The sequence below is a fragment of the Achroia grisella genome, unplaced genomic scaffold (genome assembly GCF_030625045.1).
Source record: "Achroia grisella isolate CSIRO2021 unplaced genomic scaffold, CSIRO_AGI_Agris_v1 utg478, whole genome shotgun sequence".
NCBI classification, from domain to species: Eukaryota; Metazoa; Arthropoda; class Insecta; order Lepidoptera; family Pyralidae; genus Achroia; species Achroia grisella.
The window spans coordinates 3,276,029-3,302,686 of record NW_026712882.1 but is presented as its reverse complement, the minus strand read 5'-3'; the positions used below and the strand labels follow the sequence as shown (position 1 = coordinate 3,302,686).

The window sequence follows — 26,658 nt, the reverse complement described above, 5'->3', positions numbered from 1 at the left end:
TTTTTGCATTTAATACATATTATTAATATAGTTAATTCGTTCTTAATTAAAGTAAATAAATCTTTTACCACAATTTAATATTATTCATATTAAAACCAAATTAACTATATTAATAAAGGCAGTATCTTACTTTTTAAAGTACAAAAAGAAATGTGTCTTAAAACAAAACGTCCGATCGATCCCCCATTCAATTCAAACGGGGATCGAAATTACGACAGCCTGAGCAGAAATTCGAACCCCAGGCTAAACTCGTATCCGTCTAGCGGGAATTGGCCTTCAACCGCTCCCATAAGTCCCTCCGCGATTTTGTAGTGCACTCTGCACTCGCCAAAACTCGAGCAAACAGCATTAGAATAGTTCGAAAAACAATACCGGCACAGATTAAAATGCAAAATGTCAAGGGGCCTCACTAGTAGAGGCGCTGTACCCTCAACTGGAGACCATGCTATTACAGCTGTGTGCGTAGTACATCGCTTGGCTGTATGGATCATGCATCAGAGACCCTGGCACCGCGGTGTCCGTTTGTTCATGCATACTCATATTTAAATTGTGTATGTATTGTGAGTGTGTATGACTGTCGGGCAGTTGATGACTTCCATGAGGTACCTGATGGTAGTAAGGTTGTTCCTGAGGCAGGTGCTCCATTTCTATATTCTTCTGGATCTCCTGCTGCTGGAGTGGTTGCAGACCCTGTAATAATTTTTTGTTACTTAATAAATATATATATAAATCATCCTAAATAAATAACCCTGGACAATTAACACAACGCCATCTAGTCCCACGGTAAGCAGAACTTGTGTTATGGGTACCAGACAACTGATATAAATACTTAAATATTTTTTTTACAGATACATATAAACAGACACACCAATACAAACAATCATACTCATGAATACAAATCTTTGCACCATGCGAGGAATCGAACCCGCGACCATCGGAAGTAAAGTGTGCTAAGATGTCAAAAGTACCTCCCTTTATAGTTAAGTATAACAGTTTTAAGATAAAAACGTATCAGCAATTAGCTGTAACTGTATATTGTATTAATCATTATCATTACATAGTATAAAATAAAGTCGCTGTCGCTGTCTGTGCGTCCCTATGTATGCTTAAATCTTTAAAACTACGCAACGAATTTTGAAGCTGTTTCTTTCAATAGATAGAGTGATTCTAGAGGAAGGTTAATTTATATAATACATGTACACCCGTGCGAAGCCGCGGCGAGTAGGTAGTTTAGTAAATAAATACAACTAAAATTAACTTAGACACTTTTGTAGGTTTTCAATTAATTACTTACCTGCGTTTGGTATTTGCAGCGTTTGAACCTCCCGTACAATGATGAGTAGGGTAGGTTGTAGTGTATGGCTGCCTGGTTTATCGACATCTGACCTATCCTGTACACACATCACAATTTTTTTTTATTTTTGGTTGATAATGGAATGGTGCATTATCCTGCGCTATCGGTTTACCCTGGCGGGGTACTATTGGAGAATAAGATGAATATAAGGTCAGGTCAGTTGGATGGGCCAACTGACCTGACCTCACGTGGGGGGGGGGGGGGGGGGAAAGGATTGTTAGTAATGTGGATTAATAGAAATAATCTTTATTCAAATAAACTCATTACAAGCACTTTTGAATAGTCATATTTTGATTCTACCACTCATTCGGAATGCAGATTCATCACAAGAAGAATGAGCAAGAAACTTGTGTGTTGCTCTTTTTAATAGATGTTTTTTTTTATATAAATAATTACAGTGTAACAAGTAAGCGGCATGCGACAATCAACATAGAAATCGCTACGCACTCATTATTAGTGTAATCAGATAATAGTGTTATGTATTTAAAATTTTTCTACAAAAACATTATTATCGTTAACGAATTCTTCAATTTTATAGTAAGCTTTTTTGCAAAGGAAGTGTTTTATTTGACATTTAAATCTTTTTTCTGGCAGATTTATAACAGACTCTGGTATTTTATTGTAAAACCTTACGCAATTGCCATAAAACGAATTACTAACTTTAGCCAAACGACATTTAGGTAAAATCAGTTTGTTATTGTTAGGTAAGCTTTTATTAGTGCAATCACTAACTCTTTTGAAACTGTCTATATTCTTCCTGGCATACATGATATTTTCATAAATATATTGAGAAGCAACGGTGAGGATATTTGATTCCTTAAAGCACTCTCGCAAAGACTCCCTGGAACCCATGCTATAAATGGAGCGAATGGCCCTCTTTTGTAAAATAAATATTGTATTTATATCAGCTGCTTTGCCCCATAACAAAATACCATACGACATAATGCTATGGAAATAGCTAAAGTACACAAGTTTAGCCGTTGCCACGTCTGTTAATTGTCTAATTCTTCTTACCGCATAAGCGGCAGAACTAAGTCGACTCGCTAATTTAGTAATATGAGCACCCCATTGCAACTTGGAATCTAATGTGATACCTAGAAATACAGTATCATCCACAAAATTAATAGGTTTATTGTCCAACGTGATTTTTGAATCTACCGGCCTTACATTGGGGAGAGTAAATTTGATACATTTAGTTTTATTTGCATTTAGTAACATATTATTAGCTGTAAACCATTTTAAAACATAAGAAAGAGCACCGTTTACTTGGTCCAAATCATCAATATGTCGATTGACTTTGAATACTAATGAAGAATCATCAGCAAACAGAACTATGTCAGCTATCTTTTCTACCATATAAGGAAGATCATTTATGTAAACTAAAAATAAGAAAGGACCTAAAATAGAGCCCTGAGGAACACCCATTTTAATACTAGTTCCCTCAGTAATAACCCCATTGCTAGCAATGTTACATGTCAGATTGACCTCCACGCGGTACCCCCTGGAAACCATCGTGTTAAATTCCTGGTGAATTTGTCACGATGGGCTAACTGACCTGACCTCATGCTCATCTTATCATCCTCTACTGTTGCCCCTCCAGTGTAAACCGTTAGCGCAGGCGAGTGCACCATACCATTATCATCCACAAAAAAACCTGACCTCATGTTCATCTTTCACAAATTTACCAGGAATTTATCACAATGGTTTCCACGAGGAGCCGCGTGAAGGTTAACATGGTACATTCCGCCAAACAACATTGCCAACAATGAACCATGTCAGGTTGACCTCCACGCGGTTCCCCCTGGAAACCATCGTGTTAAATTCCTGGTGAATTTGTCACGATGGGCTAACTGACCTGACCTCATGCTCATCTTATCATTCTCCACTGTTGCCCCTCCAATGTAAACCGTTAGCGCAGATGGGGGCACCATTCCATTATCATCATTAAAAAAAAGCCCTCAACACAATATTTAATACTGTTATTGTGACGTTGAAGTAAAATGAGATAATTTAAGTTTGAGTAAGTAAAGAAGGGGTTGTTACAATGACTTTTTATTGTTATTATCACACATATGTGTGATTTCTTCTTTCTTCCTTCGCTAACGATTTAAGCTGGCCGGACCCCAGGGGAGTATAAGATGTGCATGAGGTCAAGTCAGTTGGCCCATCGTGACAAATTCTCCAGGAAATTATCACAATCATTTCCAGGAGGAACCTCGTGAAGGATAACGTGACATGGTACATTCCCCTAATATCTTACAATTTGTATTTTTCAAATAAATAATATTGTTATTGAGACGTCCAAGTATAAGGAGATGAAATGTAAGCCAGGAGAGAGAAGAGTAGCAATAGGTTAGGACCCTATTGCTATCAAGTATTTATTACTTGATAGCAATAGTGTACTACTATGTTATCTGTGAATGAAAAGGGGATTGTTAGTAATGTGGATTTAACCTTTACAGGTTGTGTCAGGTTGACCTCCACGCGGTTTTCCTGGAAACCATTGTGATAAATTCTTAGTGAATTTGTCACGATGGGCTAACTGACCTGACCTCCTCATCTTATCGTCTTCTACTGGTGCCCCGCCAGCGTATACCGTTAGCGAAGGCGGGTGCACCGTTCCATTATCATCCTTAAAAAACTATGTTATCTGTAGTCATAAGGACTAGGACCCTATTGCTAGCAATCGATTTTTCGCGGTTCTCCCTGGAAACCAAGAGATTTCATCACAATGGGCTAACTGATCTGACCTCCTCATCTTATCGTCTTCTACTGGTGCCCCGCCTGCGTATACCGTTAGCGCAGACGGGTGGAATGGTTACCCGCATCTTTATCATCCATTAAAAAAATCCAAAATTTTTAAACATATAAAAATAGAATTCCGGTGATCACTGTAAAGTTAAGTATTTATAAATGTTAAAGTCAAAATCAGAATAGGTAAAGGTGATAAGCATAGGTGATAAATTGTTTTAATATATTATTCTATTTTTTTAATATATTATAAAAATAAAAAAAGGTTTTTTATCAACCAACCAGCTACTTCAGTCAAGAAGAACTGGCAAGACACTCAACTAAAACATTGTGGTTTTAACTGCGTTATTTTAAAATTTCATTTGTTAGTTCTCCTTGACTGAACCTATATAAAGAACCGACGGTACTTGACATCATAAGTACAATACACTATAAGTGCCCGTAATAGACCTATGACCTACATGAACGAGTTTGAAGTTCAATTTGATTACAAATCACGCCAATTGTGAATCGTATGTGTCGACCATACATGTATAAAGCAACAGTACTTATTGATGTACATATATTGATTTTAAATTTAAACTTTTATGGAAATAACTGATTCATAAAGCTTTTAATATCAGAGTTAAAATTAGATAAACTAAGTTTCTTTATTAAGTAAAAGTAGTCTTCTTAAACCATACATGAATAAAGCAACACAATTTATTGATATACATATATTGATTTTAAATTTAAACTTGTGTTCAGGCGCGATTGCACTAATTTGTGGCCCAAATTGTATTTTGATACAGCAACACTGCATCGTCAGGTTTCAGCGGGCCAGAGACAAAATTGTGACGGTTGACATTCAAATTCGAAATTCGCTAACGATCATATACGCATTATAACACGCAACCACTGTAAACCTATTTTCAATTAATTAAAAAGCTAGCCTGGAATCTCCGAGTTTAATTACACCATCAAGATCCTCTTCACACTAAAAGGCGTAAACATACGTTGTGGACCTTCGACGCCGCATAATATACGCAAAATACGAAACAGCGACCAACGGATTCTTCGTAAGCCGATTCATCGCAAGGAATTTGGACTACGAGACGTGCGAAGAGGAACTACCTACAACAGGATCGAGGTTAAGACGACGGAGGAGTAGCAGCAGATGACCACCTACATCATCACTACGCGCATTTCGGTACGGTCTGCCATCCTCCCTAACCCCATCCCTTTCGCTTCATTGTGTAATACTGTGCCTTCATTTACGTTACAGTGCTTGTGTTTGGCATCGAAGCCAGCTTGTGCCTCAGCTAGTGCTGCTGACTTCACAATCCAAGAATCAATCGTGAGTACTTTTATAAATCACCAAAATGAGCGTAGACGAGGCTATTAGTACAGGCAAAATCAGTCGTGAAAGATCTCCTAATAGGCTTATAGCAAATAAAGAAAGCGACAATGACTATCTTAAGGATTTAATTAAAATGCGTGGCATTATAAAAAGCAGGGTAACTAGATTTTCAAATGCTATTCATGATCTCACTAAGGAGCAATTATCTAGTCAAAAATGTATCGATTTAAGGTTACGCATACAAAGTGTTACTAATTTGTATGCAGAGTTTAGTGAGATTCAAACAAAAATCGAAAAAACTGTACGCGACTGTGATTTGGATACGCAATTAACACAACGCGATTTGTTTGAGGATTGCTATTATAATGCACTATCACGCGCGGAGTATATGCTTAAGTCTGTGGAGGTCACTGCCAGTTCAAATAAGTGTAGCACTAGGGTCTCTAAATCAATATCCCTTCCGGTTATTTCACTACCCACATACAACGGCATGTACGATTCGTGGATCGAGTACAGGGACAGCTTCCTATCGTTAGTTCATAATTCTGATGAACTCAGTGATATCCAGAAATTCCACTACCTAAAATCGTCATTGAAGGGAAGCGCGGAGTTAGTTATCGATTCCGTGGAATTCTCAGCCAGTAATTACGCGGTGGCATGGGAACTGCTTCTCAACAGATACAACAATAGCAGTCTGTTAGTTCATAATCACGTTAAGGCGTTATTTACGATATCAAAACTCACTAAAGAGTCACCACATTCGCTAAGAACCCTCTCCGATACGATATTAAGAAATTTACGCGCTTTAAAAATATTAGGTGAATCAACTGAGTACTGGGACACTTTAATTATTTTCATTATTACGTCTAAGTTAGATGAAACCACCGAACGCGAGTGGGAACAATATAAATGTACTACGCGAAAGCATATTTCTGACAATAAATCACCACTGAAGGTAGATGATCTTCTTATGTTCATAAGGGACAGGGCCGACATGTTGGAAACATTGCGAGTATCACACAATCCTAACATTAACTCTAATAAACAAAGCGCTGTGTCGCATAGTGTGTCACACAATGTGTCACATAATGCGACACATAAAACGTCACAACACAAAATTCACTGCAATGTTTCCACCAATAAGCCACAACATCAAATCACTTTCACTAAAAAATTATGTCTAATGAGTAACGCCGATCATCCCTTGTATTCATGTCAACGGTTTTTAGACACTGACTTAGATACTAAACTGCAATTTATATCCGCAAATAAACTGTGTGAGAACTGTCTACGTTTAGGGCATTCGGTAGATGTATGTAGGTTCGGGCCGTGTCGAAAATGCACTAAAAAACATAACACGCTAATTCATAACGATGCAACTGACCATACGCAAGTTATATCAATGCATTCAGTCGACACCGCTGTCTCGAACCCGGGCGCTGCGCACGCGTCCCCCGCGACCTTTCCACCGCCCGCGGATTCCATCCCCATGCAAATGAGTTACTCACAGGTAAACAGTGCACACATAGGCAATAGTAATGATCACAACAATCAATCTATGTGCATGCAACCGGTTTTACTGTCTACTGCAATGGTCGAGATAGTTGATAAATATAATAATATTCATATAGCACGCGCGCTTCTCGACTGCGGTAGCCAGTATTGTTTTATATCAAAATCATTATGCGATTTACTTAACATTAATTTAATACAGTCCACTTGCGAAATTCGAGGTGTCGGAAACACAATTACTAAGTCAACACAGATATGCGAAGTTGAGCTAAAATCACGCATTAATAAATACTCAGCACGTATTAAATGTTTTGTGTTGTCTTGCATTACTTCGACATTACCCGCCGCTGTTTATAATCAAGGCGCGCAGTCTATAAGGACACCTGATAATATACAGCTGGCGGATCCATATTATTATGAGTCCCAAAATATTGACATTTTAATAGGCGCGGATTTATTTTGGGACTTACTATGCGAAGGTAAAATGAGGTTGTCAAATGGACCCTTTTTACAAAACACGAAGTTAGGTTGGATAGTTTCGGGTCCTATCGATCTTAACATACGCAACAATAAAATACCTATCCAATGTAATTTTGTACAAACAATTAATACACAGTTAGAGGAGTTGCCTAAGGTTACCGACACACAGACTGACAACGAACGGGCGTGCGTGGAGCATTTCGTTGTTACCACTACGCGCAATGATGACGGAAGGTTTCACGTACCACTGAAACAGTCGTCTGCCTTAGGTCAATCATATTCGCAAGCCAAACATCATGTTTTGGCATTAGAAAAACGTTTAAGGCATCGTCATTTAGTCAATATTCTAATCCGCTTAAGACAACATAGGTACACTGCTTATTTGTTACTAGTGTTACAGTTGAATGAGGTGCCGCGCGATGTATTGCGCGCGTCGACCCTAGTTGAAAATGGTTTATCAGCGCTTAATACCATTCGTATACCGCGATCTGTTATAGCTAGCGAAGCTATACAGATACAACTGTACATTTTTACAGATGCGCCGCAAACATTCAAGTTTAAGTCTGGAGTGACTGATTTTTTTGCAACTCGATACTACGAATATACGTTGTCTTCGTTTGTGTGGTTTTCTCAGCTCAATCGTATAAGACAAACTATCGCTTATGTAGTATGCTTTATACATAATACACACCATAAAATAAATCGACAGTCGGATATTCTCATTGTTGATAAGTTGAGAGAATTAAACACATCGCTAGTTAATTTATTTCAAATGGAATCATTTTCAAATAAGTACATGTTGTTTGAAAATTATCTTATTTATTATAATAAACATATTTATTGCAAATTAAATTCATTTAAGGTCAAGAATTATTTAACTCGCGTTGGTGGTCGACTTGTAAATTCATCTCACTTCATTTCGGATAAGAAGCGTTCAATTTTAATTTCATCTATACATATTTTTTCTATATTGCTATTTCGTTATAAACTCTTGCTATACGCAGACCCACAGGCGTTTCTCTTCAATTTAGGAGAAACATGGTGGCCTTGCATTGTTTGTAAACGTTTGGAAAGCAGAACTCTTGCCCCGCTTATGGGTGACTTATCTACTAATCGTATAACTTCATACTTTCCCTTTATGCGTTCTAGGGTAGACTTCATATGCACATTTAATAGTTTAGAGACACGCGTGATGCGCTTGGAACTCGCCAGTGACTCATCTACTAATACAGATTTACTAGCCTAAAACATTTATTTACACGCTTCACAAACTATGCGAATATCCTTTCAAATAATAGCCAAATTTTATTATTAATTTTATTTTATATTTATATTTTACTTTTATTCTACCATATGCGCCTCATTTTGGTGGTTTATAGAAGTTTAGAATTCCATGCTGTAATATTTTTGTACCGCGTTTTAGAAAGTGTTCAGCACAGTATTATTTCAATCGAACCTCCTTGTTTTCCTGTCCTTTAAATCCTATATTCTTAGATCCGCACAACCTTACTCCTAACAGCCCCAGATATTTCCCGGCAGGCCGTCCGCTTACCGCGCCTGTCAGTCATGACTTCACAGAGGTGCCTGCTCATCGACTTACGCGCTATGAAGGAGTCGAAGAGTTAGTAGTTTCGCCTACACTTCTGGTCTCATAGGACGACGAAGGGTATACCAGGACATCAAATCAAGGACCAAGAAGAAGGAACGCTATTGAGCTACAGCTAGACATGCCCCTTACTCGACGACTAGTTACAATTATAAGGCACTTTCACGTTGAAAGCTGGTGCTTCCAAGGCCGGGGGTATGTTCAGGCGCGATTGCACTAATTTGTGGCCCAAATTGTATTTTGATACAGCAACACTGCATCGTCAGGTTTCAGCGGGCCAGAGACAAAATTGTGACGGTTGACATTCAAATTCGAAATTCGCTAACGATCATATACGCATTATAACACGCAACCACTGTAAACCTATTTTCAATTAATTAAAAAGCTAGCCTGGAATCTCCGAGTTTAATTACACCATCAAGATCCTCTTCACACTAAAAGGCGTAAACAACTTGTATAGAAATAACTGATTCATAATAAGCTTTTAGTATCAGAGTTAAAATTAGAAAAACTGAGTTTCTTTATTAAGTAAAAGTAGTCTTCTTAAACCATAGATGAATAAAGCAAAACAATTTATTGCTTTGTATTGATTTTAAAGTTATACTTGGACAAAAGTAACTAATAAAAAATAAGTTTTCAGCATCACAGTTCAAAATAGATTCTTTACTAAGTACTAATCTTTAGCATTCTTATGAATAGAATAGAAAAGAAAATTATTTACTCAATAAAATTACATTTAAGCACTTTTGAATAGCCATTACTTATTTTTTTAATCTACCGCTCAATCGGAAAGCTGTTTCATAAAAAGAAAGAGCAAGAAATCTTGATACAGGTATATTTTTTAACTTGCGTGTTGCTATGGTATAAGTGAATCAGAATATGGATAAGTAATCTATAATTTGTCTAAAAGATAGGTGAAGTTTAAGAATCCAATGGTCCTAGATATGAATATATGTAGGTATGAATCCAATATTATGAAATTTTGAATAAACAATTTTGAGATTCCCTGAAAATTAAATGTTTATCGAAAAATCCAGCTAATTTTAACTAACTAGTAATAGAAGTTCATAGTCTACTCTTATTTTAGACTAAACTAAAACTTAACCATACTTGCCACAAGTTGGTTAAGTTATAATTATTAGTTTGAATTTGAATTCACAAGTTTAAATTAGATAGTCATCATGGTAGAACTTGTTAAAGCTAGTTAGTTCAACGCTAATGTAATTCAAGTTTAACTATTTCAACTTAATAGTAACTTAAGTAATTTATTCGATTCGTCATCATTGCATAGTAAAAATAAATCGCTGTCAGTCCGTCCCTATGTATGCTTAAATCTTTAAAACTACGCAACGGATTTTGAAGCGGTTGTTTTTAAATAGATAGAGTGATTCTAGAGGAAAGTTTATATATATATATATATATAATACATGTACACCCGTGCGAAGCCGGGGCGAGCAGCTAGTCTTATATATAAAATTCTCATGTCACAATGTTAATTTGTTAGTTACCGTACTCCTCCCAACGGTTTGACCAATTTTTATGAAATTTTATATGCATATTCAGTAGGTCTGAGAATCGGTTAGATACTATTTATTTTTCATACCCCTATAAGTGAGAATTAAGGTATTTGGTATTTATATTTGTATGTAGTAGTAAATAAAGTCACCAATCGGGACAAACTCACCTTACAGCTTCAAGAGCTTCCCCCATAGCATCTTCGGACCAGGGTGTGGGGTTAGAGCGGGACAGCTCGATGCCTTCTCTCTTACACCTTCCATATAATGTGCCTGCAATTCAGAAATAATAGTGAAGAGTCTACATTTAAGGATTTTTGGTATCTCTGGTCTCATTGTTGTATTCGGTGGTTTATAACATCGTCTTACAGTCCTGGATTCGATTTTTGCACTATATAAACGTTTGTATCAGGCCAAAATAGGACAACTATCATACTGATGAACACAAATCTTTGTACCGTGCGAGGAATAGGACCCATGAGCTGTAAGGCGGTAAGGCAATGTGCTAAACCAGTACACTACACTAAGGTCACCGAGAAGTGTATATTAGAGTTAGAGATGCCTGCTGCCGTAGGCGTAGTGGGGTAGTCACCGGTGGGGATGTCGCGCTCGAGGTCGGCGGTAGGGATAGTGGGATAGTCACTGGTGGAAAAGTCGCGCTTGAGGTCGGCGGTAGGGGTACTGGGGTAGTCACCGGTGGGGATGTCGCGCTCGAGGTCTGTGGTAGGGGTACTGGGGTAGTCACCGGTGGGGATGTCGCGCTCGAGGTCGGCGGTAGCGGTACTGGGGTCGTCACCGTCGGGGATGTCGCGCTTGAGGTCGGTGATAGGGATAGTGGGGTAGTCAATGGTGAGGATGCTGGGCTCCATGTCAGCGGTAGGGATAGTGGGGTAGTCAATGGTTAGGATGCCGCATTTGAGAGGCGGTAGGGGCAGTAAGGTAATCACCAGTGAGGATGTCACGCTCGAGGTCGGGGGTAGGGGTAGTGGGGTAGTCAATGGTGGGTATGCCGCACTAGAGGTGGTAGGGGTAGTGGGGTAATCACCGGTGGGGATGCCGTACTGCGAGGCCGCGCGCTGCACGGAGCTGGCGCCGCAGCGGATGGCGGCGAGTGCGCGCTCCAAGTCTGCTCGTCTCCAGGCGGTGGGCGCGGCGTTGAAGGGCGCCGCCAGCCGGATGCCCTCGCGCCGCGCAATCTTGTACAGCGTGCTGCTCGGAATACCTGACAACCAACACATCTAGCTCTAGCTACCTCTTATTGCAGCCACCACACAACTAGCTTAATTACCAATCGCTTTTGAGTTTAAAAAGAAATTAGAGCTGAAGTTAACTTATTATGAACAATAAGTTAATTTGGGACCATTAGCGTGGTGGCTACGTGTGGGTCTGATTCGAAGGTTTCAAGTGTGAGAGCTAGAGGGCTCCAGCTTCCACGAGATTATGGAAAATTACGACTACTATATTGCCTAAGTAGCCGATCGATTCCACGTGCTATTCAAATGGAGATTCAAATTACGACTGCCTGCGAACCCCTATCAATCTCTCAGACTAAAATCGTATTCGTAAGCCAGGAGTTGGTCTTTAATCGCACTGTAAGTCCTACCGCAGGTGAGAAATGCCATCTGCACTCACCCTCCTATCGTTTGGTGAAACTGTAAATGCTAACTGCGACCAACAGCATTAGAAAAAGTGGCGGAAACTATTCAACACATATATGAATATATATAGTTTTTGTATGCTGTACATATCCAACTAAACTCACCATAAGCCTTGCTAGCCTTGTTCGCAGATATAGCACCAGCTCTTAGAGCATGCAGCGCCCCTCTTAGGTCGGCTTCGCTCCAAGATTTGGAAGCGCCTTCTTTCTTCGGCGTGTCAATGCCGAGGCGGTGCGCTCGCTGCCACAGTGTGGTTGATGGTATACCGTACGTCGCTGAGGCCTGTGAATCGAACGACAATTCAGTTCCAAGTCAATGTTACCCGTAAAAGGACCACAATTATGTCGTCTACATCTGTTGTCCTAGCAGATCACAACGCAAATTCATACTTCAAAGATCCAACTTTGAAAAAATAAGTCATGCGTCAAGTTATTCCTTTATCCGTTATTGTCTTGTGATAGAAAGGCCGATAATATCCAAATTAATCCGAGATACAGAGTGGGTTCTCACCACCAGTATCGTTGGATTTTTTTAGATAAATTTATATGACAACTAGCTGCCCCGGCAAACGTTGTTTTGCCTTAAAATAAAAAAAAAATTAAGGGGTGGACTACCCCTAACATTTAGGGGGATGAAAAATAGATGTTGGCCGATTCTCAGACCTACTCAATACGCTCACAAAATTTCATGAGAATCGGTCAAGCCGTTTCGGACGAGTATGGGAACGAAAACTGTGACACGAGAATTTTATATATAAGATCAAGACAATTCACACAACACCATCTATCTCAAGCCAAGCAGAGGTTGTGTTATGGATACTGAGCAGTAGAGAGAAATACTTAAATACGTTTTTTTAGAAATACATAGGTACATGATGTATATAGGAAATACCCAGACCAATACAAAAAACCAAACTTTTGAACATATAAATATTTGTAACATGCGAGGAATAGAACCTATTCTACTACTACCGAGGCCTGTTAAATGTGAGCATATTAAGTGTAGCATACGCCACAACATCGACAGTTGATACTGCATCTGACTACCCCATCTGAAATATGAATCCTAGAGGTATATTATTATTATTTATAAATGTTATACCTTGGTGAGACTCATGTTGTGCTTTCTAAGCGCTTCGAGCGCATTGTCCATGTCTCGTTGAGTCCAGCTCTTGGGGCTGCTTCGCGTCGAAGGCTCCGGTTGTGTACTGCAAGAATCGCTAGTATCCTCGCCGCTTAAATGTGGTTGTTCTGTGAGGAAGTGTATTCTTATAATAATGCGTGTATGAGCTATATTGTTGTATTAAGCAAATCTCTTTCTACCTCCCACGTCGAATTTCACTCCCCTAAATTGATTACAGCTTAACAAAGTATTATTGGGCATCAGTAATGAAAGACAAATGGCTTACATAATAAAATTATCTACAAGTGGAAACATCTCATATTTTGTTTTGTTTTTGTCATCGAATTATCATTACAATACTCAATGATTAAAAATTACTCACTTAAAATTTTGGTAATTTTTGAGTCAAGTTTTAACAAAGCTTCATTCATTTTATATCAAAATAACTCAATAAAGTGTAAACTTGGCCTATTACGTCTACTGATGTAAACATACAGATCTTATCAGAGGTCAAATCTACCATCAATTCATAATGGAGTTTGAGATAAAAATATCAGACAAAAATTTCTGCTTTTCCAATAGACATACCAACAGACAGATTAGTATACCATCCCATTTGAAACGAGAGCAGAGTTTCTTCTCGTCAACCAAATTTAATATATTATATCGATTCTTACCTCCCTCCGACAGCGGCTCGTCTTTGACCGACATAAGCGGCGTGAAGTCTGAAGAATCAGGCACTTCATTTGAACTGAGCATCGTCATGTGTCGGTCCAGCAATGTTGAACCCTGGTACAAAACAGCTCATCAGCTGAAGGACAATATTCAAATATCACACTTATTGAAACATAGCATTAGCACTATTATATCACTTGAGCTTCTAAGAATATCCATCAATTCTTGTCCCTAACGGGTCTAGGTAGCGAACTCTGAAAAAGGGCGAGCACAATAGATCTATGTAAGTCGCAGAGCTACAGGTCCAAGCACCTGACAATAGTTGGTAAAGTTGGCGGTCAGCCGTAAACAAAAAAAATAAGGAAGAATTACCGTGGTGGCTGCGTGCGGGGCAGACTCGAGGGTTTCAAGTGTGAGAGCTGGTGGAGCTTCCGTAGGTTCCTGCTTGACGCAGACGGGCGTGGCGGCCGGGCCCGCCGGCGCCAGCGGCACCAGCTCCTCCAGCCCGGTCTGCGTCTACACAAGTTATGGGTCATAATGCCATAACAACCCCCGATAATCCAAACAGCGCGGGGGGGAAGGGGATTGTTAGTAATGTGGATTGATAACCCCATTGCTAGCAATGTACCATGTCAGGTCGACCTCCACGCGGTTCCCCCTGGAAACCATCGTGTTAAATTCCTGATGAATTTGCACGATGGGCTAACTGACCTGACCTCATGCTCATCTTATCATCCTCCATTGGTGCCCCGCCAGCGTAAACCGTTAGCGCAGGCGGGTGCACGATTCCATTATCAACCCTCAAAAAAAAAATCCTCACAGCGCCATCTAGTCCCAAGCTAAGCAAAGTTGTATGGGTAATCTTGTATTATCGGTCATATATAACTGATACATCACGAAAGTTTGTACTCTTTGACGCAAAAAGAATGAACGGATTTTGATGAAACTTTACAGTAGTATAGCTTATGCCTCAGAATAACATATAGGCTATATTTTTTATAGAAATTTAACGCTGGTGAAACCGCGCTAGTACTTAAATATATTTTTTTAATATTATATAATATACATAGAAAACACCCAGACCGATACCAACAATCGTACTTTAGAATACAAATATTTGCACCGTACAAGGAATCAAACCCGCGACCGTAAAAAGTAAAGCTAAACCGTTGGACCACCGAGGCCGTCAAATCTATTTATACCGACTATCGGAAATAAAGCGATGTGCCTCTAGACCACCGACTCCTCACAAATCTCTTTATAAATCTTATCATCAACGATTATGGTACAACAAGAAAATAAAATTATCTTAAGTCTAAAAAAGATTGCAAACCACTCATATATAGATACTACCACCTTGGGAATGTTACAGTATTCCCAAGGTGATAGTATATAGTATACTTTGCCAAGCAAGAAATTTTAACTGTACCTAGTTTTTATTTATTAGTACTATTACTAGAATTTACTATTACACGGCAATACACCACCTGTTTTGTGCTGAAAAGCAGCGTTGCAGCGCTCCAGCCGCTGCAGCATTATGCTGAGCACGGACCTATTCAGTAGATACCTCGACAAACATACACATACACGCACACACGTAATTTGTGTACTTTTTTTTAAATTGTTGCACTGTTCTTTTTTTTTTGGTTGTATAATGTGTGTTTTAGTTTTTTCTTCTACTGAATAAATACCATTTATTTCAATTTAAAAAAGAATTTATTAAAAATGAAACTGTGAAAGAGAGATTGATGCAAGAGAATGCAAAGAGAAGAGATGTTAGGGGTAACTTGTTTCCTAGTTTTAAGTTAGTGGACCATTGTCCACGTTATCAAGCTGTAAGATCGTATAATAACTGTGAAAGAGAGATTGATGCAAGAGAATGCAAAGAGAAGAGATGTTAGGGGTAACTTGTTTCCTAGTTTTAAGTTAGTGGACCATTGTCCACGTTATCAAGCTGTAAGATCGTATAATAACTGTGAAAGAGAGATTGATGCAAGAGAATGCAAAGAGAAGAGATGTTAGGGGTAACTTGTTTCCTAGTTTTAAGTTAGTGGACCATTGTCCACGTTATCAAGCTGTAAGATCGTATAATAACTGTGAAAGAGAGATTGATGCAAGAGAATGCAAAGAGAAGAGATGTTAGGGGTAACTTGTTTCCTAGTTTTAAGTTAGTGGACCATTGTCCACGTTATCAAGCTGTAAGATCGTATAATAACTGTGAAAGAGAGATTGATGCAAGAGAATGCAAAGAGAAGAGATGTTAGGGGTAACTTGTTTCCTAGTTTTAAGTTAGTGGACCATTGTCCACGTTATCAAGCTGTAAGATCGTATAATAACTGTGAAAGAGAGATTGATGCAAGAGAATGCAAAGAGAAGAGATGTTAGGGGTAACTTGTTTCCTAGTTTTAAGTTAGTGGACCATTGTCCACGTTATCAAGCTGTAAGATCGTATAATAACTGTGAAAGAGAGATTGATGCAAGAGAATGCAAAGAGAAGAGATGTTAGGGGTAACTTGTTTCCTAGTTTTAAGTTAGTGGACCATTGTCCACGTTATCAAGCTGTAAGATCGTATAATAACTGTGAAAGAGAGATTGATGCAAGAGAATGCAAAGAGAAGAGATGTTAGGGGTAACTTGTTTCCTAGTTTTAAGTTAGTGGACCATTGTCCACGTTATCAAGCTGTAAGATCGTATAATAACTGTGAAAGAGAGATTGATGCAAGAGAATGCAAAGAGAAGAGATGTTAGGGGTAACTTGTTTCCTAGTTTTAAGTTAGTGGACCATTGTCCACGTTATCAAGCTGTAAGATCGTATAATAACTGTGAAAGAGAGATTGATGCAAGAGAATGCAAAGAGAAGAGATGTTAGGGGTAACTGGTTTCCTAGTTTTAAGGTAGTAGAGCATTGTCCGCGTTACCAAGCTGTAAGATCGTATAATAATTTGCCTGTATACTTAAAGGACATTAGATGTATTTCGTTATTCAAAAATAAAGTAATGTTTTGGTTACTCAACAATAGAGTATAATAGAATAGAAAATCATTTATTCAAATAAACTTAATTTGAATAGTTATAACATTTTTTTTATCTGCCGCTCGTTCGGAAAGCTATCTCATCACAAGAAGAACGAGCAACAAACGTGTGTGTTGCTCTTTTAAATAATCCTTATAAGTTTACATTTACAAGTCGAAACGTGTGAATACAAACTACCAACCAGCACTAATTATTTTGGGTCAAATATAAATATACAATAAAATTAAATCAGTCGTAGTGATAAGAACAGACCAAAAAATATCTTTGTATTTTAGACTAATATTTTTATTTACGTCAGACGATTTTCATAACCTCTTCCCCTTATCCTTAAACCATGTGGTCACATTTGCAGACATAGCCCGGGTTGGTGCCTAGTATAGTTGGATATATCGGAATTACCCTTAAATAAATTCAAAATATCTGTTAAATCATATTTATTGAGCAAAATTCACTAAAAGATTACTTGAATGACGAACGTGCATGGCAATAGTTGTTCATGCAGGGGATTTTCATTTAATGTTAGACATAGACACTTATATTAAAGACATAAGACATAATAAACATGTTAATAAAGTGAATTAATACAATAATATATATTCGATAAATGTAATGATGAGATGCAGAGGGCAACCTATAATAGAATAACAGATTACTGGTACAATAATAATGGTAAACGCGATGACTCCTATTATATAGCTAACGTGTATCACAGAGGCGCTCTTACGTGAGTATGCTGTCATTGTTTTAGTTTTTACACTTGCATCTAAACCTGTCAAGATTTCTACACAAAATAACTTTTCAATTGGAAAAGTGTCATATTTATTAAGCTATCATGTGGTCGCGGATTGTAAACTTATATAATATCGAAATAAAATAAAAAGAAGACATATATTGATATTGTACACACCAATACCTTTTATAGTTATTCATTATTAATATCAGTATAAGATAATAATAATAATGTTTATTGAACTAATATTTAGTACAGCCTTGACAATATTATTGCAAAAATAAAATTGCTTAGTAAATACAGCAGCGTTTTGTACACGTTTACTTTATAGTTAAACAATTCAAATAATATTAAACAACAAACAAATAAAAACGACATAGTCCGGTAACAAAATAAATTTAAGTCCTTAATAAATGCATGCTGATGAAACAAATATCAATTCTAAGTAGTTAGATAATAATTTGTATGTTAAATTGGACACAATCCTTATTTTGCAGAATTATAGTGGGTACATAATAAACTAAGCATACAGCAGTACCAGTACCAAAGAAAGAAAACTACCCCCCGTGCTAGTTTTTATTAAAAACTGTGTTACGGCAAGGTAATGAGTCAAGCTCGGTTCATACTAATGATACATTTAAATATAGGCTCTATTGTATTCACTTACAGTTGATTTTTACATTCTATTACTGTTCACATACAACATGAAATAAGCGCGTGATCATCCAAAGGGGCAAATAACAAACAGTATATGCAAACAAAACAGATAAATATTCGGATTACAGACTAATTCATAAAAAGAAACTTAATAACTACTACCAGACAATTTATTAATAATAACAATATATTTACTATTTCTATGTTTTGAATATATATAAATATACACACACACACACACACACACACACATATATATACATCTTTTACAGTATATTTCTTACACATATTTAAATATACATTCTATACACGATATATATTTACATAGACAAATACGTGATTATTTAATGGGATTTGTATAATAGAATACACAATAAATTTTATCAATAAGATACTATTAATTATAACATAACAATGTATATATGTATAAACGTATACAATGTAAATATTCCACTAAAGACAGATGGACACAAGTATGGAGTATATTTGCTTTTTTTTTTTTTTTTTAGCATTAAATTATTTTAATTATCCATTCTATAGGCCACCCATACCCATTTATACATCAAGTTTTAATAGGTTTTCAGTTCCACAATAATCCAATTTATTCAAGAATACATGCAGTGCCTCTCGACATCTATGTCTCGACATACTTTTCAGCGGTACAGTTTTACAGATGTGATTGTATAAGAAAGGTGCTAAGAAGTAAGAAAAACCTTGAGCAAATGTTGTTCTACATGCAGGAACCCTATATGCCTCATGCAATCTTCTACCAGAACATATAATTTTAGGATCTAAACATGTATGTTGTCTAAGTATAGCAGTTTTGATAAAAAGCTGTCTTACGTTCAATACCTTAAATTGTTTGTATAACTCCGTTGTTGAATATCTAAAATGTTTAAAATTTATCACTTTCAGAATACATCTTTGGGCCCTTTCTATTTTCAGAAGAGTACTTTTTCTGGCACCTCCCCATACTGAAATGCCATATGTACATATAGACTGACACAGAGCTATGTACACAGTTTTACTAACCTTTTTATCTTTTAGAGATCTAATTCTTTTAAAAATCGGTATAAGTTTTCGCATTCGAGATTTTATAGTTTCAATATGTTGTTTCCAATTCAAATTTTGATCTATTACAATTCCAAGGTACCTAAGACTATCTACCTTAGAAAGAACAAAACAGTTGCAGTTAGTAAATCCAGAAACATCACAAGTATGCATTCTCAATGTAAAATTTATATTAGGTTGTAAATTATTTCTCATCGAAAAAGTTATATATTGCGTTTTATTCAAATTTAATGTCAATATATTGTAGTCCAACCAATTGGCTACTTGGCAGATACCCTTTTCTGCTGATAGTCTAGCCTCCTCCCATGTAGAACCTTCAAATAAAATAGCTGTGTCATCCGCAAAAGTTATTACTTTACCATTTTGTATTTTCATATTACATAGACTGTTTACATATATCAAGAAGAGTGTAGGTCCTAGAACGGAGCCTTGAGGTACGCCAAATGTAAGATATTGTCTGGAACTGTACAAATCTCCTATTCGAACTTTTTGTGACCTATTTGATAAATAGCTTTTAAGAAGCTCCAGTGGAAGACCTCGGATACCAACAGATTCTAATCTGTGTAATAATAGGGGACCGGAGACAGTATCAAATGCTTTGGCTATATCTAGAAATACTCCTATTATTTTCTTCTTCCTGTCAAGATTTTCCACTATGTGAGTTACTAAATTTTCGATTGCATCAATAGTCGATTTCTTTCCCCTAAAACCAAATTGATTTTGAGATATAAAGTTATTTTGTTCCAGATAGTTAATCAAACGTTTATTAATAATTTTTTCCAATATTTTTGATAGAATTGGTAACAACGAAATTGGGCGATAATTAGCTATACAATCTTTATCCCCCGTTTTAAAGATGGGAACTACAATGGAGTATTTTAAAACATCAGGAAACTTACCTGATGATAAACACAAATTACATATATGAGTAATAGGTGCAATAAGAGAATTAATGTTTCTTTTGAAAAATATAGAAGACATTCTATCCCAACTGACAGAGTTACTATTCTTTAGCGACATGACCGTCTCATAAATTTCTGCTTCACAAGTTTCTAACATCACAAAAGAATTTAATGGACCATTTTCACTTTTGGAGATAGATACTAGTTTATGTTCCGTTAGGTTTAATCTGTTTAATACATTATTTGCCAGTTTCTTTCCAATAGTTATGTAGTAATTGTTTATATAATCAAGAGATTCCTGTGGAGTAGTTTTAATTTTAAGCAAGTCATAGGACTGCATATTATTATCCCTATTTAAATCGCAAACACGCTTTATGACATGCCATGTACCTTTAATGTCATTTTTACATTTTTGCAATTTAGATTTATTATATGCGTTTTTTAAATTGTGGAGAATTTTATTGCAATGATTTCTGTAACGCTTGTAGGAAGTTTCTAAGATTTTATCATTGGGTGATTTTATGTGTCTTTTATGGAGTGTGTCTCTGAATCTCATACAGCGTAACAGTCCGGGTGTTACCCAGGGTTGTGATATTGATTGTCTGCAAGGTATTGTATATGAACGCGTCGATTTATTAATTATTGCAAGTAGTGTATCCATAAATATCTCAGTAGCTTTATCTGGGTCATTTATTAAGAATATGTCATCCCAATCATGCATCGTTAATAGTTCAACAACCTTATTATAATCCATTCTATCAACAGTTTTATTTTTGAAAATATTATTGGACTGCGATGTTAATGTCATGTTAACATACAACGTACTATGGTCTGTAATTGAAGATTCACATATCATTGTTAACATTCTAGTATCTGATTTAACGAAAAAATGATCAAGACATTTATCAAAACGAGTAGGAAGAATATGGCTAGGAAGAAGACAGTGTGTTGCAAGTAGATCCAGATATTCAACAGCCTTCGTATCATTACTATCCTTGCCAATATTAATGTTAATATCTCCAGTAAAGTAAATGTTAGGAATCTTTTTAATATCAGTTAAAAATTTGTCCAAGGAACTTATGAAATTATTTGGCAAAACAAATGAAGGAGATCTATATACGCATATGAATGCACAATCTCTGCCGACATTAACAACTAGACAGTCTGCATCATTAATATTTGGTTCATATACATGAATATTAGTTAATTTATTGTGGAGATATACGACTACCCCACCATTCTGGTTAATATGTTTACAAGTTGAATATGAATTATAGCCCTCAAATATAGGTATTGTATCGGTATTTCGCAACCAACATTCAGTAAGAACAATTAAGTCGTAAGTAAGATTACTACGTGCCAAAAAAAATCTAAAATCCTCAAAATTACGATTGATACTCCTTATATTCTGTACGATAATCTTAAGTGAGTTTTCAGTAGTCAGACTATACTGTTTAAAAGCTTCAGGATCACCAACCACAATTGAGTCACCAATGCTAACAATATTGTCAACATCGGTGGATACTACACTAATGTCATTTTGCAACATTATGGTAAAATAATATTACTTTAGATTTTGAGTATGGTTGGAGATCTTTACCTTTATTTAAGTGAGGCATGACACTGGACATTGTGGAACCAATAGAAATGTATATATAATGGAATATAATTGTAGTTAATCTAGTAATATATTTATATATATTATAATAGATATATGATTTTATTGTCTGGTAGGAAAAATATGGAACATAAGTGAGAAATTGAGAATAGTTATCACCAAGCTTCATGTGGCAATACAAAATAAAAAATGAATAATTAAATAACTCTAATCTAATACAGCAAGTAGAGATTCTTATAATAAATAGTCATTGTGTGTCCAAGTCACAAAGTTGCTTATATGATTTAACAGCAATAGCAGGACAGCCATCATCTTTCCGTAGTAAAACAGTGCCTCGTGATGTCCAACAATATTTATATGAACCTTTCTTGACAAGCTCACGGGCGGCAATCCAAATTTTCTTTGACTCAGTAGTTAAGGATTCTGTTATATGAATTCGTGAATTATCACTATGGAATCCTAAATGTTGTCGATTTAAAGGTGCGTTTTTATTTTCATTGTTAAAATTTTTGAAAGCTTTTATAAGTATTTCTTTATGCTCCAAATATTGATATTCTACTATAATTGGTGAAATATTTTTACCTCTTCTAAACACATTTATAGGGACGTTTTCCATTTTTAGGTTTATAGCACTATAAATATTCGCAACAACTTCATTCAAATTTTCTTTTTCACGTTTTGGCACGTTTCTTATTTCAACTGTGTTTCTTTTTAACTGTTTTTGAATCCCCTCCAGCTGAGTTTCAAGGTCATCTATACGATCCAGTGCAGCAGCATGCTTTATTTCCAATGTTTCAACCTTTTCACTTACTTCTTGATAATTAGAGGCATTAATTTGCAAAATATTTATTATTTCAGCGTTTGATTCCAGTATTTTTGTATTTTGTTTTTTTATATCCGTAATCTCGGAGTTGAGCATGCTTTTAAAAGAAAGCATTAATGAATCCTTAATATCCATCATCTCAAAATCGGGGTTTTTTCTTTTTCTTATATATATGTTTCGAGCTTTATCTTGATTTTCAACTGTCAGATCAGGTTGTGACAAATACTGAATTGGATGGCTTGATTTAGGTGTACGTTGCATTTTTGTTGTTATCTGTTTGTTTTGTGTATACTATGATTCAATAGAAAAAGATACAATACTTGCTGTTTCACTTGTACTTTGACCGCAACCAAAGAAATTTGCACTGTATCACTTTGTAATAACAATCAATTTAGCTGCACTTAATCACAAAATTATTTTACTTTTACAAACACACGTTCTACCCAATGAACAGTTCGAGCGAGAATGAGACTTATATAAATATACATTGTAAATAAACTGGCTTTTAAAAAAAAGTAATTCAATTGAGTTTCTTGCCAGTTCTTCTCAATTGGATCTATATACCGAACTAGACGGTAGGAAAAAAATTATATATTATAACGTAAAAATTTGACGCGTGGTAAAATGTCCTACATGAATAAATGATTTTGAATTTGAATTTAGTACACACGAATGTAGATAACGTTCATAAAAATGAACATCCAAAGAGTCGGTAAGAAAAAAATAAAAAATATTTTACCTGTAAATGTTGTAGAATCTGTGACGGAACGTTTCCTTCATTTCGGCACTCATGTTCAGATTTTATGTGGTGTCCTAACGACGGTAGCTAGAAATAATAAACATTACAACAAGCAGAAAATGTCGAAATACCTTCTATATAATAATATATCAGGAGACAGACTGTTGCAAACTCTTTGCACATTTTTATATGTTTACTAGCTTTTGCCCGCGGCTTCGCTCGCGTTAATTATCAAAATCCTTTCGTAAGGGATGCTTACGTCATAGTAGCTTTATGCATGCAAAGTCTCAGCCTGATCGGTTTAAAATTGACAAAGTTTCATACAAACTTTAACTTATTTTATCCCTTTGGGGGTAGAATTAATCAAAATCTTTCTTAACGGATGACTACGTCATAACATCTACCTGTATGCCAAATTTCAGCCCGATCCGTCCAGTAGTTTGGGCTGTGCGTTGATAGATCACTATGTAAGTTACCTTTGAGTTATATATATATATATATAGATTTTTCTGCCAATTTTAAATGTATTTTCTTTTAGAATTTGTCACTTTTTGCCTTACAACCATTTGTACACGTATCTTAATTATAAGTATTTACCATTTTCTATCCATTGTTTGATTTATGTACATCGCATATAGAGTCCACTCATTTTATCACCTACATTTTGGTCCATCTTCGCTTATAAACCAATACACAGATAATGTTTATATAGATATATCAGGAGAATTTCACGGAACGTCATCTACAAGTAGTTCCAAGCTAACCAGAGCTTATGGTTAGTAGATAACTGATACAAATACATATATACATTTTTTTTATAAATACATATCTATATATAAAATTGGAGTGTCTGTTTGTAATATTGAAATAACCGATTTTTATGCAGTAAATACATACATATTATACATAGATAACACCCAGACCGATACAAACAATCATACTCATGAATACAAATGTTTGTACCATGCGAGGAATCGAACCCACGACCATCGGATAGTAAAGCGGTGTGCTAAACCACTAGATCACCGAGGCTGTCATATGTATTTTTAAATGAAAAAGTGAGTCACTTAAATACTATATTTGTAAAAAAAATAAAAAGTCCTAACTATCAATGTACCTACTCATTTTAAATGAGAAAGTGAGTTGCATTGTTATACTTATTATTCGCCAAAATTATGGCAAATATATACAATAAAAATACAGGTATAACACTATGGACATCACGTTATCATGTAATGACCGTGATACCAATAATACGTTGCCATTCCAGGGAACAAAGGTGTCATACTCCTTATACCGTAATTTCACTACCTAATCTCAACATACCGAAGCACAGCTTACAAAGCAAGCTGCTCGGCTACTATAGATATGACTTATGTACCCACGCAGATGATTTTTTACAAAACTGAATTTGGAGTGGAGAAGTATATATGTAGGTTAAATCATTGCAAGTGAGCAAATGAAGACGCAAGCAGAAATTAATAACAACAAAAAAAATCTATATTGCGCCTATTTCCTTATTCTAAATTTAAATTCAATTGCTTTATTTTTTTTTTATTAAAACATCCCGCACTCAGGCCATATATGTATACATTTATAATTTCAACAAGTAACTAATCTCTACATCTATACATATAAATAAAATTGAAGTGTCTGTTTGTAATATTGAAATAATCGTTTTTTACTACATGCATATGAATATAAATACGGTACATACACCAAAATATTTTTTTTTACAATTTTTGTCTGTGTAATCTCTTTGTTCCGGCTAATCCCTGAAATAGTTGGACCGATTTTGACGTTACTTTTTTTGGCAGGTAACTGATGTAATAAGGAGTAACTTAGGCTACTTTTATTTTAGAAAAACATATTTTATTTTAGAAAAAAAAAGTTAAATTCCAAGCGAACGAAGTCGCGTGTATAGTTAAGTAGTAAATAAATAGCTATTGAGTTTATCGGATTTTGTTCATAAAGTAGGTATGTCGGTTAGTGTTGGGAAGTCATTACCTGATCGATACAGAACCGGTTTATAATTATGAATTAATAATTATGTACCGACCTGATTGGTGAAATAGCTGTTAGCGAAGTTTGGATTACTGTCGTCCTCGTCCGAGAGTGGTTCGCATTTCACCCGCGCCAATCCGTTGCCAGGCATCTCCTGGAAACGTCTACTAGCTCAGTCCAATCCACTACCAACGGTCACATTTTAAATAATGTTTATAGATACAGTTCCTGGATATGCATAATATGTAAATTTACTTATAATACAAATATTTCTAGAAGACGTATCGAAACCGTACCCACTCCATTTTACAGAACAATGACGCAAAATCGAACAATCGCATTTATAAGTAGGTTTACATAGGCAATTAGACAAAAGGAAGCGGGCATTATTGAATTTTTTCTCGATTGGTGCACAAACGAAGAGTGCAAAATTGGTGCTCTCTCTCTCTTCCGTACGCTGGGCAAACTGAATTGTCTCCCGGGCTTTTTAATTCTTTTTATTACGATCGCACACCACAACACTACTCGTCTATAAAGTTCACATCGAAAGTTCGCACGGACTAAACTTCCCGCGTGTCTATTCAAAAGTTTATGACTAGCGGACGTGTGTCTAGACTCTAGTATAAACGACTTTAAGGAAAGGTCAGTAGAGTGTATAACGGTGTGCAATCACCTGCGGATATCGATGAATGTAAACTTGCGCGGATAACCCTCCGCGAGGTGCACACGGTGTCGAGCGCAAGTCCGCGTGAGCCGGCATGCACCGCCACCTACGAACGCATTCACTTTCCAGCGTCTTCCCGAACGGCGAAGGACGGCGTAAAACGGGAGCCGATAAACGCGAGGGAAACGAAAACGGCGAAGACGAGGGCGCGAAATCCACTCACTCACCTAGTCGGTCAGCGGAGGCCGCCGCTAGCACTCGCCCGCGCCACACATGCACCGGACCCACGCGCCCGCCACTGCACCGTGACCTTCGGGAAACGATGAGATGTCGCAAATGAAAGTGAATTCGGCACACACCCGGCCGAGTCTGCGTCGCTGCGTGGCGCATGTTTAGGAGGTGCAGGG

At 36.5% G+C, this 26,658-nt stretch overlaps 1 protein-coding gene across 3 annotated transcripts; it reads right to left on the bottom strand.

Moving 5' to 3' along the window:
* Positions 1-125: 125 nt before the first annotated feature.
* Positions 126-26,658, bottom strand: LOC131845623 (uncharacterized). Of its 3 annotated transcripts, none has more exons than XM_059194702.1 (11): positions 26,611-26,658; positions 25,643-25,741; positions 23,584-23,670; positions 14,384-14,527; positions 14,014-14,125; positions 13,316-13,464; positions 12,319-12,496; positions 11,602-11,778; positions 10,727-10,829; positions 1,295-1,391; positions 126-690 (listed from the first exon to the last, which is right to left on the bottom strand). In XM_059194702.1, the coding sequence occupies exons 2-11, from the start codon at positions 25,736-25,738 to the stop codon at positions 430-432; spliced, it is 1,404 nt and encodes a 467-aa protein (XP_059050685.1). In that variant the 5' UTR covers positions 25,739-25,741; positions 26,611-26,658; the 3' UTR covers positions 126-429. The 3 variants fall into 3 exon arrangements, with proteins under 3 accessions (XP_059050685.1, XP_059050684.1, XP_059050687.1); XM_059194701.1 differs by lacking the exon at positions 26,611-26,658 and adding an exon at positions 26,479-26,564; XM_059194704.1 differs by lacking the exon at positions 26,611-26,658 and adding an exon at positions 26,479-26,564 and having other exon boundaries at positions 14,384-14,521.